At 61.1% G+C, this 12543-nt stretch overlaps 1 protein-coding gene across 4 annotated transcripts in view; it reads right to left on the bottom strand.

Annotated features, from left to right (window-relative positions):
• Positions 1-788: 788 nt before the first annotated feature.
• The window catches only part of TECPR2 (tectonin beta-propeller repeat containing 2), a 107952-nt gene continuing 96197 nt past the window's right edge, over positions 789-12543 (bottom strand). For 2 of the 4 annotated variants that reach the window (XM_060620769.3, XM_060620770.3), the window contains 3 exons: positions 3476-3617; positions 2902-3051; positions 789-2576 (listed from right to left, as the gene is read on the bottom strand). In XM_060620769.3, the coding sequence (XP_060476752.3) occupies positions 2425-2576; positions 2902-3051; positions 3476-3617 (444 nt within the window). In that variant the 3' untranslated portion in view covers positions 789-2424. Of the gene's footprint in view, positions 2577-2901; positions 3052-3205; positions 3618-12543 lie in introns of those variants that run through there. The other 2 variants (XM_060620771.3, XM_081795999.1) reach the window with 2 other exon arrangements.

Below are 12543 nucleotides of genomic sequence, written 5' to 3'. Positions count from 1 at the left end.
AGTGTCCCTGAGACTGACGGTATCTCTCTCAGGGGGCTCTGGTGGGACACGAAGCAGCTCAGGGGCCCCGGGCGCACATCTGGCAGTCGGGGACCCTTGTGGGCACAAACATTGTTCTGGGACTTCTTGCCTGCCTCCCTCCAGCAGAACACGCCAGGGAGGGTTCTGACAGCCTGACTTAAGTCCACCAGTTCCTTTGGAGAGGACTCCTGCCTTTGCACCACGTACTTAGTCTTCCATCGGGAGGGTCGGCCGTGTCTTCCTTCATTCAAGCTTTGTTTGACATCCGTGAAGCGTGACATTCCCTGACCCAAGTCCGACATTTCCTGTTCAGGTCTTTCCTGGCACACGATGTGTCCTGCTGCCGTTACGAACGTGCTCTCTTCCCACGTGCGGGCTCCCGGCAGCGCACTGCGGCTATTTGCTACTGTTTCTTGGATGGAGGCTCGGGAGCCCCTCCAGAGCCTGCCCACAGCAGCCCGGCCTCAGCGGGCCTCCGTGCGGAGACAGCCCCGCGCTCCGCCTCCCCTGAGGGTGTCCTTCCCAGGGGCTGCCGGGGGTACGTCTACCTCTGGAGCGACCGTTCGGTCAGGACGGCCGCCCCGGGGAACCCGGTGCGTATTTGCACACCAAGCAGGCCACGGGACGGCATCCGCCACGCTCTCCTGGCAGGGGGGCTGGGCTGGCGAACGCGGTCGGCAGATGCTTCGGGCACCCGTGGGCGGGTCACCCCCGTGAGCGCCCACCAGGGGTCCCTTCTCACGGCTCAAACACCAGACTCGACCACATTTGGAAAAAGTCTAGTTTATTGCACTGTCTCAAAGCACAACTAAAATTTAAACCGGAAAGAAAAAACCGTACAAAGCACTGAAGCTAAAAGTAGTTTCAAAGTATCAAACTAGACTCGGGTTTAATTGCACTAAAGTCCCGCGGGCTTAGGAGAGCTCTGCCATCTGAGAGGAGCCGGACAAGGCACAACAGACACACAGGAGCCGCGGCCAGCCTGGGCCGGCCTCTGCCGTCCCCAAACCTTTCCGTTTAAAATCAGGGTTCTATAAAAGTGAAGTGGGATCTGGGATTTCAGCATCCTGCCCTCGTTTACAGCTGGAACGCCTCCATCTTCGCGGCTGGCTGGTCCCGTCAGGGTCAGGGAACGTATTTTATCGCTCTTCACCTGTGGCCTGGGGCTCCTGGACACATTTGCTTAGTAGAAAACAGGCATCGAGTAACTGGGCCCTGGGCCAAAGGCAAGCTAAAAACAGCAGCGAGGCTGGAGGCCTGCTCCCGAGCTGGGTCTGGGAGGGGGGGGGGGGGGGGGGGCGCACGGCCGGGCCCCAAGCCCCGTGGCCTAGCGGCCGGCGAGCAGAGGGGGCACTGTAGGCGGAGCCCAGGGACCCACGGCCGGCGCGGCCACGGTGGGCCCAGTTTGAACCTTCCGGGGTAATCAACCCGATGCCCGCCTCTCGGGGCCAGCCGGCAGGTCCCGTGACGGCCCCGCGCGTTGAGGACACGCGGAGGGGGACGCCCACTCTGTGTGACGCTGCAGCTGGGGACAGCGCGGGCTCAGGGAAACCACGCAAAGGAACGAAGGGCCCTTCCAGTGGTTTCAGAAAAGACGTTTCTCCTCTAAATTTGTCAGAGTTGATCTCAAATGAGGTATCTTATGCAGGTTTGTAATACAACGAACGAAAAAGGCAATAATTAGTAGACTCATCCCGTGAGGATGCTTCTGGTCTTTACGATACCCGCCAGCAGCATTAGTTAAATACTAGTCTAGAGACGTTTCTCGGTTACTAACGTGGCTGGGCTCCCCCACGTCCGGCCGCCCCTACCTGGGCCTCCGCTGCCTTGGAAACACGTGCACCTCTCACACCCCGTCTTGTCCACCGGCCTTTGTTGTTTGGGCTGAAGTGTGTTCTCCAGGAGGCGGCCGGGGAGGGCGTGGGCGGCGTGCGTGTGCGCGTGCATGTGCGCGTGCCGCATCCGGGCACAGCCCAGCACCCCGCCTCTCAGACACGGCCCCGGTTCCCCAAGCGGGGCGTCCGGCGCGGAACGTGTGCCGGAGCCCGCGTCCCCGTGGTGGCAACGAAGCGGTCGCCAGGCCACCCCCCCCGCGGTCAGAGAGTGCCGACCTCTGGCTCCGTTTCGCCGGGGGTTACCCACGCGGCCGTCCCCGCACTGGGCCCGGAGCGGCCGGAGGAGGCCAGAGCAAGAGCTCAGAGGCGCTGCCGCTCTGGCCACGGCTCCGGGCCGCTCGGCTGAGGCTGTGGGTTCTGGAACAAGACGGAAACAAACACGGACGAGAGCAAGCGTGGGCCGTCCGACCCGGCCCCACCTGGCTGGCCGAGAGCGAGCGCCACCACCGCACCGCGTCCGCTGCACGTGCCGGCTTCCTCCCTCCTGAGCCGCCCTGTCCCCGCTCCTTCAGATGACCTCCCACTCGTCCTCCAGGTCCTCGGGGTGGGGGGTGGGGGCGTGGCCGCCGTGGGCGCCGCGAGAGTGGCTGAAAGTCTTGGTCAGCCGCTGGAGGAGGTAGCCTGGGGGGCCCACTGCCCACAGCTCGTCCGACGAGGTCACTGCAGGGGACGAGAGCCGGCCACACGCTCGTCAGTTGGTGGGCCCGGGTAGGGGGCGCACGCGGAGAAGGGGCCGCTCCACCATCCCGACCCGTGCCTCGGTTTCCTCAGCTCGAAAACGGGTGGCCCAGCACCCTGTGCTCCTCCTGGGAGACTCTGGCCAGCCAGGGGCCAGGCGCCCTCCCTCTGGTGTGACCCCCGGCTCTCTGGAGAGTGAGCCCGGCGGGGGCAGCCTCTGGTGGAGCCCCTGCTGACACTGCCCACGGGAGCCTCGGACCCAGGGAGAGCCGCGCAGCCCCGAGTCCCGCAGAGCCCTGGCACCTGCCTGTGAAACACGTCACGTTTCCGGGAATCTTCTTCCAGTAGTCTCCGGCAGGGTTTTTGTCGGTGACGCCGTACCGCCGGGCAAGATCGCCGTTGGGGCAGCGGGCCCACACGGTCCTGGTGCTCAGGGCCAGCTGGCAGGCTTGCAGCCCTGCAGGCCAACAGCGTGTCCATCTGTCCGCATCCCTGCTGTGACAGGACAGACCGCCCCCTCCCACGAGGCTGCTCCCTCCCCCCACTGGGCCCCGTTGAGCAGGGTGGCCCCGCGGTGACCGTGCCCTGCGCCTGCCGAGGGAGAGCAGCCCCACCGGCAGAGCCCGCGAAGCTGCTGGGAGCCCGGGGCCACAGGACTGAAGGGTCCAGGCCGGGCGGAAACGATGCTCCCGGTGAGGACTCCGCGGTGAGGGGGGCTGGCTGGGTCCCTCAAACAAGGAATGTTCCGTTAGTGGCTTGCCGGTCACCTGCCTCAGCACAGCAGCGGAGAGGAGACAAAGTTGCTGCGTGGGGGACAGTCTGCTGGACGGACCAGGGGCCCGTGTGAGGGGACAGCCGGGACCCCCCTGCCTCGTCTCTACCTGGCACGTGCTCCCAGTCGGTCCCCACCGGCATCTCTTCGGTGATCCCCGCCCGGACATGGACGTTCCACCTGCTGTCGAGTGCCCACAGCATCTGGTCGTTGGGGCTGGAGTGCAGGCTCACCAGCGTGACCCCAGCAGGCTGCAGGCAGTAAGGGGCTTTCCTCAGGGAAGGAGGCGGTGGGACATGTTATTTTTGGAGTCGGGCCGGGAGGTTTGGAGCCTGACACGGGGCAGGAGGTGCAGGGGAAGCCGAGCGGACCCCGTCCTGCCTCCGAGCACGGCCTCACAGGGAGAGACGCCAGCTCCGCCACGGCAGGCGAGCCCACGCCGAGGGACCGCCCACCCGACCAGGAGCCCCAGCTCCTCAGCACAGCAGGTCCCGAGGGACAGAGAGGCAGGAGAAGGAAGGGCCGCAGGCAGCGCACACGGGGACGTGGGCTGGGACGGTGGCAACAGAAGAGCACCGTGTCGCCCCCGTCCACATCCCTGTCCGACAGCAGGTGACGCGGGGGAAGGAAGGCCAGCTCTGGGGAAACGCGTGCTGAAGGATCCGGGCCTGCGAGGGCCCTCCAAGTACGCGCGCTCGGGCACACGCGCACAGCTTCGTGCTCAGAGGTGAGGCGACCGTGGCAAAGTGCTCGCGGTGGCTAAATCTGGACTGAAGGGTCTATGGGACTTTATTGAAATATGCCTGCAGGGCTTCTCTTGGCCTGAAGATTTTTCAAGGTAAAAAGTTTAATTAAAAAAATTATAGAAACAAGAACACCAAAATACGCCATTGCTCCCGTGGGCACGACAGAGGTGCGTGGGGAGGAGGCCCCAGGATGGGCCCCAGGAGCTCCATCCAGGGGTGGGCGACCTGGGGAGGGGCGAGGTCTCCCCACTCCCTCTGAGCCCTTGCTTCCGCTCTGCTTTTTGTCCGGACGGGACATGAGGAGGGCGAGGTTGGTGGTGACACAGCTGCTGTAAGCGTCCCAGGAAATGGGGACTGGCAGGCAAGGCCAGTGTCCCTGTCCCCTCACCCCTGCCGCTCTGACGTGGGAAGATGAGACCCTTCTCGTCAGGCTCTCTTAAGGTCACACTAGACACTGGGTCGAGAGCCGGCACAGGCCCGGCCCTCGGTGGCCTCATGACCAGTGTCAGCTGAGAACAGGCCATCATTTAATCCCTGCTGTCTCTTCTGTAAGCCCCATGCCTGCTAAGGGCCCATCCAGAGCCACCCACCTGGCCTGGTCCAGGCGCAGCCCTGGGTCCTGACGAGCGACAGGAGGGCTCCTCTTGGCGCCAGCTGTCCTCTGATGTGTCCCCTCAGGCAGTGATGTCCCTGGCCTAGCTGGTTTCTCGTCCGAGTAGACACGATGCCGGCCTACCCTACCCCTCGGTCAACCTGTGTCCATATGCCACATCGCCTGGTCCCTTGTCCACTTTTCATGGGACAAGAGTAAGCCCCCTCAGCGTCCTGCTTGCCACCCACTGACCTGCTCTGGTTCGTCCCGGGGCTGCCCACCCCTCAGCTAGATGCCTCTCTGCCTGTGAGGACACAGCTGTCTGTAGGGTCCCAGCCTCTGATCACTGGTGAGGACCAAACCCTAGGGTCTGGCTGTTGTCCCCCTACCGACCCGACACTGCCCATTTTCCTGGACCTCTTGGTGGTCCCTGCTCTCTCCCTTGGTCTTAAGCCTGCCTTCCTGGTCAGCCTCGACTAGAACCGAATCACTGACCCAGGGGACACTCACAGCCTCTTCTGCTTTGTGCTTCCCCCCTCCTGGCTGTGGTGACCCCACTATGCCTCACGCCCAAGCCTCACCCACACGGTGGGCCTCCCGCTGTCACGCTGACATCACATAGCTGCCAATCCAGCGGGCAGGCGCCCTCGGGGCATGTGGGCAGAGGGGGCTCGCCTTGCTCCCCTTGCCCCATCGAGGTGGTCGGGGGGGCTCCGGGCCTCTGCCATCACTCACCACCCTGCCGTACTTCTCGGCTCCCACAGCTCTGGGCAGGAACTTCCTAACCCCTGGATTAAGGAATGGATGAAACACCGTCCAAAGACGCAGGGGCACCAGGTCCCCAGTGGCTCAGCTCCTGGGAGGCCAGGGACACACGGAGGACGGCAAAGAGGGGGGCACAGCAGCCACTCCCTAGAGAGCCACCTGCCACCGGGAGCCCTGGCACCTGCCCTGCCTGCTGCTGGGCCCCCGGGAGAACACCCAGGGCTTGCAGAATTGGGGGCCCTGCAGCTGCTGTGGGCGCGCTTCGAGAGACGGGGAACCTCCCACCTCCCCTCAACCGGGACCCGACTCTGGCCACTCCAGACTCTCTCACATGGAGCCCACAGGCGCACGAACAACCACTCGCTCCAGCCTTGCACCAGGGGCCATCTGTCCACTGGGAGCGTTCAGGGAGAACGGGCATTAGTCGTAAGACTCCTATTAGCAAAGGGCTCCCTCCTCGGCCGCATGCGAGGGAACCCTGGCTCAGCTCGTCAGGCCTGAGGACACGGGCCTGGGGAATCTCGGGTAGCAGGGCAGACTGGGCTGACTGTGCAGGGGAAGGGAATCAGGCAGGAAACATAAAAGGCTCTGGAGGCTAGTTTCAGATAAGGACAGGTGCTATCAAGAAGTAGAAGGCACAGAGGTGCCTGGGTGGCTCAGCCAGTTAAGCATGTGACATCAGCTCAGGTCTGATCTCATGGTTCATGAGTTTGAGCCCCGAGTCGGGCTCTGTGCTGACAGCTCGGAGCCCGGAGTCGGCTTCAGATTCTGTTTCCTTCTCTGTCTGCCCCTCCCCAGCCTGCGCTCTGTTTCTCTCTCTCTCAAAAATAAACATTAAAAAAAATTTTTTTTAAACTTTCCCTCTTAAAAAAAAAAAAAGAAGAAGAAGTAAAAGGAGCACTGTGATGGGGGAGGTGGCCAGGTAAGGAGGTAGCCTGAAGGTCACACAGAAGCTGAGGGGCAAGGGGCTAGCATGTGAGGCTCGGGGCGGGGTGGGGGGGGGGCAGGGGTGGGGAGGGTGGTTTGTGCAATTTACTCTACAAGCTTTTAGTGACTGTGCTAACCAAACCCGTCCCTGCAGCAGGCCAGGTGGCCGAGACGTCACTGGGCAGGCACAACGCCAGACAACAGTCACCAGCATAAATACAAGAGGTACGTAAAACCCTGAGTCACCTCCAAACGCCAAGCCCGAGATGCACGGGTGAGCTGAGAGGGACCCCCCCCCCCCATTTCCCGTGCCCACTGGAAAGCCAGGAGGGGCTGGCGGGGCTGTGAGCTGGTGCTGGACCCCCGGGACCACACACAATGCCACAGAGCGTGCCCAGGCCTGCCCTGCTCCGGGCTCTGCAAGTGCTGTGTGTACCAGAGTCCAGTGCGCTTGGGCATTTATACCAGGTTACCCCCGCCCCCCGGGCAGCACAGACACCTGTCTGCTCAGCGTGGTTGGATCCACATTGGTTTTGCCATGAAACCCACTTTTACCTACAACATCTATTTCCATCCCATGATCTGGGCTTCCCTTTGGGAAGTGTTGCTCTAGGCCAAGCCCCATCCCGCCCCCATTCTACGGAGAACGAAGGCACTCCAGGGAGGGGAGGGAGAGGCAGGGGCCAAGCAGAGGGAACAGGACTGTGTCCTCATAGCATTTGTAGAGGCACCGCACACAGCCCCACCCACGTCCCGAGTCGTGGCCCCACTGAGACACAGGGTCTGTCCCCTCTCCTGGAATCTGGCCTGTGACTTCTTTAACCAATAAGACATGGCAGAAGCAACTCGACGGCAGGTCTGAACCTGGGGTCCGGGAGCAGCGACCTAGTGGCTCTTCCCACAAGAGCCCCGCGGCGTGAGAAGCGGGCTATGCAGAGGATGCACAGAGGAGGAGGCGAGCACGGGCCCCCCAGGCCCAGCCCTGGGGGCGCCCAGAGGAGCTGTCCCCGCAGACCGCCTGCTTCTGAGGCGTAACAATAATAAACGACTGTTTAAAGCCCCTGACTTTTGGGGTGGTGTCTGTGGACAAGCAGAACAACGGAAGACAGAGAAGGCTGTGATGGGCCAGGGAACACGGAAGAAAGAAGTGGGGTGTCACGACGGGGAAAGAACAGAGAGGGTGGGTGGAGAGGCCCCCGGGAAAGAGGCAGGAGGGCGAGGACAAGGAGAAAGGCCACGCGAAGGCCAGGCTTTGCATCGTCTCTCCCTCCGACTCGGGCTCTGCGATCTCTCACACGTCTTTGGGGGGCCCTCAGCTCCCCCTGCTCCAGGGCCTGGCTGTCGACAGCTCTCCCTCCTGCCTCTACCCTGCGCCTGCACCCACCCTGTCCATCCTTCTGGGGTCCGGCGGGCCCGCCTGCCTTCCTGCACTTCTCCCACAGAATGCACTGGGGGTTCCCCTCGTGGCCCAGGCTCAGCCTGAGTCCGCACCCCTCTGCGCCCCGTCATCACCCCCTTCCCGCCCACTCCCTCCGCACACCCTCCTTCACCCGGCAAGCCCTGAGCCTCACAGCCCGGCCTGGTGACGTCCACCTGCCTGAAGGTGCGCGCTGCTCCCTGCCTGCCGCTGAAACGCCATCCGAGCCAAGCTCTTGGCTTGCTCTCATCCAATAAAGGGACAACTTTTTATCGAAGGACCACGCGCACCCAAAAAAGCACACAAATCCTAAGTGTGTAGCTCGATGGGTTTTCATAATCTGAGCGCAGCCAGGTAACCACACCCAGATCTGGAAGCAGAACACGAGTCTGAGTGTCTACCCAGTCGCCACCCTCCCTGCTCTGCAGACCCCACGCAGGACTTGAACCTCCCATGGAGCGGGTGGCTCAGAAGCTGCATGTGAAAAAGGTAATGGCACTCCCCAGCTGGCCGTCCCCCACCCCCCGAAGCTGGAGGCCTTCCCACAGGGCAGCCCAGGGAGGCCATGGGGAGAGGGAGGGACGTAGGCCAGTTCTCAAGGGCAGAGGAGCATAAGTGGGCAGAATAAAGCACACACGGATGCCGGGACCTGCGCATTCAAAGAGGAAGAGGAAGGGCAGCCCATCCCTATGCACATACCCTGTGAAGTCAACCATCCTGCAGCATTTCCCACACGGGGTCCCACGGAACACCCCGCCACCCCCGCCGGATGCTCATGCTGCCTGAGGTCTCGGATCAGCTGTCTCCTGCACACCTCCATCTGGGGCCACACAGTCATTTGTTCCAAAAACAGCACCTTCAGTGCACCGGGCCCTGTGCTAGGCACTGGGGAAACCTCAAGTGCAGACAAATTACACACCCCTGGCCCCAGGAGCTTCCATTTTACTAGGAGGGCTGGGCAAGGCATAACTCACCAATGCAGTAACAGAGGGGGTGGCGAGGAGAGCCCTGGGGCGTGAGGGGTGGGTGACCAGGAAGGTTCCCTGAGCCGGTCACCCCAGGAAGGCGGGCCAGGCAGGCCCGGCAAGCGCAGAGCCTGGAGGGGAGCAGGAGGTGAAGTGGCTGGAGTCCAGGGACGGAGCGGGAAGAGGTCAGAGGGCGTCAGGGCCGCGGGCTGAGGGAGGAAGTGGACTTTGTGCTGAGTGAGGTGAGAAGCCACTAGAAAGTTCGGAAAACGGGAGTAACGTGAGGTGACCCTGGCTGACCTGGAACCCGGGTGAGAGATGGCTGGGCCCGGGGACGGTGGTGGGGGCCTCAGAGCAGGCCTGGAAGGCACAGGCCACAGAGTCTGCTGGAGGACGGGCTGTGTCATGCCGGGACGGGGCCGCTCCGCTTATCTGGACCCCGTCAGAGCAGGATCGGGGCCACCGTGCGTTGATAAACATAAACATGAACACACGCGGCTGCTGAGTCAGAGACAGAAGACAGGGAGAGGCCTCGAGTGAAAGAAGCCAACGGCCCTTTCCCAGAGAGGAAAGCAAAGGCTTGAGACGCTGGCGGGATGGGGGGACGGCCCGCGGGCCGCTGAGCGCGAGCGCCTGCGAGGGCCGCACGGACAAGCAGGACAAGCAGGACGCGTGCTAGTGCCACAGCCAGCGCACATCCCTGGGACGAAAGAAAATGACTTCACTCTCTCTGGGGGAGATGGTTTCGGACAGGTAGTTCCCAGTGGGAACCAGTGCAGGGTCCCGGGAGCTGGGGCTCCCGTGTCTTCCCGCCCAACGAGCCATAGCCCGCTCCCCTGCAGCTGGCCCACGGCGTCTCGCCTCGTCACCCACTTCAGCAGGCTCCCTGGACCTTTGCCGGATTTACTTTATGGGCTCAGTTTTTGTTTTTTTTTTTTTAAGTAATTGTTACCTTTGGGTTTGTTCTTTTTTTTTTAATTTTTAAATATTTATTTTTTTTGGGGGGGGGGGAGAGAGAGAGAGAGAGAGAGAGAGAGAGAGAGAGGGAGAGGGGATGAGCGGGGGAGGGGCAGAGAGAGAAGGAGACACAGAATCCAAAGCAGGCTCCAGGCTCTGAGCCGTCAGCACAGAGCCCAATGCGGGGCTGGAACTCATGAACCATGAGATCATGACCTGAGCTGAAGTTGCTTAACCACCTGAGCCACCCAGGCGCCCCAGGTTTGTTCGTTTGCTGACTGTTTCAATCTTTTTAAATTGAAGTATAATTAACATACTGACAATGTCACATTAGTTTCAGGTGCACAGCATACTGATTCAACAACTCCATACACCCCCCAGTGCTCCCGACGCCAAGTACAGTCACCATCTGTCACCAAACAGCACAATTACAACATTGTCGACTATACTCCCTATGCTGTGCTTTTTGTCTCTGAGACTTAAACTGTTCATTTCTTTGAAAAGTACTGATGAAAGCGGGGTGCCCACACCCGGGTGGCTGGAGTGCGTGCCTCTTGGGCCTTCCTCTCGAGGCTTCTGGCTGTGCCTGGGCCCTCGGGTTCACTGGCTGCGTTGCCGTGAGAGGGACTCACAGCACCTTCCGGTCGGCACCACAAAGTCTGGGACTAAGTGAGCCCGCGCCCATGATTGGACAAAACCGAGCACACGGGAGGCTTTCGGACAGAGCGGGCATTGCTCAGGGCCCCTGCCACCACCCAGTGAAGAAAACAAACTCCCAACCACTAGGCCATACCCTCCCACAGGCTCCTTAGAGAGACGTGGAAAACAAGTAAAAAGGACTTGTAAAAAGCGATTGAGGACATTTGTTAATACTTTGATATATTTTTAGCTTTTTTTCCCCATGTAAAGCATTTAAAAAAAGTTTTTTTAACGTTTATTTATTACTGAGAGACAGAGAGAGACAGAGCATGAGCAGGGGAGGGGGAGACACAGAATCCAAAGCAGGCTCCAGGTTCCAGGCTGTCAAGCACGGAGCCCGAAGCGGGGCTGGAACTCACAAACCACAAGATCATGACCTAAGCTGAAGTTGGACGCTCAACCGACTGAGCCACCCAGGCGCCCCTAGCTCTTTATTTTAAAGAAAAATCTGGCTTATGTCATTTTGTGTTCTGCTTTTGGCTCAGTTCACAATATAAGATGCCTTTCCCCAGTGCCACCACAGCTGTGACTCCCACAGCCGTCACCCAGGGCGGGGGGGGGGGGGGGGGGTGCTTCTTGAAAACCAAGGCTGAACATCATTGAGGTGCTCTCAGGAGCATCTGTAACTGAGTCCTTCTGGTGCCCAGTCCGGGTGGGGGTGGGGGTGGGGATGAGGGCTCCAGGGAAACTTCTGTAACTGCCAGGATGATAAAGAAGTGGTCAGCAGGAAGGGCTGGGCACTGGTATTAAGCATGACTCAGGGATCAGGAGAAATACAGAGTGAGGTCATTAGCAGTCCCCAGAGACCTGGGCGGGGGGGACCGGGAGTGGCCTGGGGCCGTAGAACCAGACTGCAAAGGGGTACGAAGTGAGAAGAGGACTAAGCCTGTGACAGAGGGCCTGGAAGGCACAGGAGGAAGCAGAGGGCAGGGGAGAGGGCTGCTGAGCCTCCAGGAGGGGAAGGGAGAGGGGACGAGGAAGACCAAGTGATGTCCTGGAGTCACTGGAGGAGGGGGAGGGCTCAGGGTCTGGGCCCAGTCCAAGCCTAGAGGCTCCTCAGTGGAGGACCTCTTCCTTTAGCACGGGCCTGGTCACAGGGAGGGAGGGGACCGTGCGGAAGAACCGTCAGGCCCCCATCCCCCCCAGCCGCACGGGCCCCCACCATCCTCTACGACACTGGGGCCGTGGCCCTGACAAGGTACACGTTTTTTTCCTGAAGGACGAACAGAAGAATGTCTGTTGAAGTGGACAGAAAGGAGGTTCTGGAAACATACTAATTGGCACTGGCCAGCCTGCCAGCCAGGCACTCAGCCCCCTACCCATCCATCTAACCCATCATCCACCTATCATCACGCACCCACCTAGCCCTCATGTCTCCGCCACACTCGTGCCAATCACCAGCCCACTCACCACCCAGCCTCCACCCAGCCTCCAGCGGAGATTCGCCCGGACATATCTACCACGTGCCAGGCACTGTGCTTGGTGCTAGGGATTAATTTTCTTGGCTCCAGGATATTAAAGTCTGGTGAGAGACACATCAGTAGCCAAACAGTCCCACAAAAACACATAAGACCGCAACCGTGAGGGGTTCTGAGAATATACGATGTGGTCAGGCGGAGGCCACGAGGGCAGGGGAGAGCGTGCCCGGCGGAGTGAGAGCACAGGGAAGGAAGGCGCGAGGGGGCGGACGCTGGACCAGGCGGCTGGAGTCGGAAAGGCGGGGCGGCACCACACAGGGCCGGTCTCACAAATTGCAGGGAGGTCTGCTGGCACCCGGGGCTCGCAGACTGAAGGTGTTCGGAGAGAGAAGGCAGAAGATGTGCCTGCGGGCAGATGGTAAGAAATAAGACGCACCTACAAAAGTTTTCTCAGCTGCACGGAGGACTCCAAGAAGGGCACAGCATCCTGGCCTCTTCGCGAGAAGGGCGAAGGTGGGGGCAGGACGGAAAAGACAGGCGCCTGCCTAGGGTGACACGGGCAGCAGAGGGTTCCACAGATGTCGCCTGCCCTCTGCCACCACTCTGAGAGCTCCTGAATACGGCCCGAGACATGCGGTTTCACAAAAGGCAACCGGAATGAGCCCCAACAACCCTCCTCCCCGTGGGAGAG

The sequence above is a fragment of the Panthera onca genome, chromosome B3 (assembly GCF_046562875.1).
Source record: "Panthera onca isolate mPanOnc1 chromosome B3, mPanOnc1 haplotype 2, whole genome shotgun sequence".
Classification (NCBI taxonomy): Eukaryota; Metazoa; Chordata; class Mammalia; order Carnivora; family Felidae; genus Panthera; species Panthera onca.
Note: the sequence above shows the minus strand (reverse complement) of the source record. Positions and strands in the feature narration are given on the sequence as shown.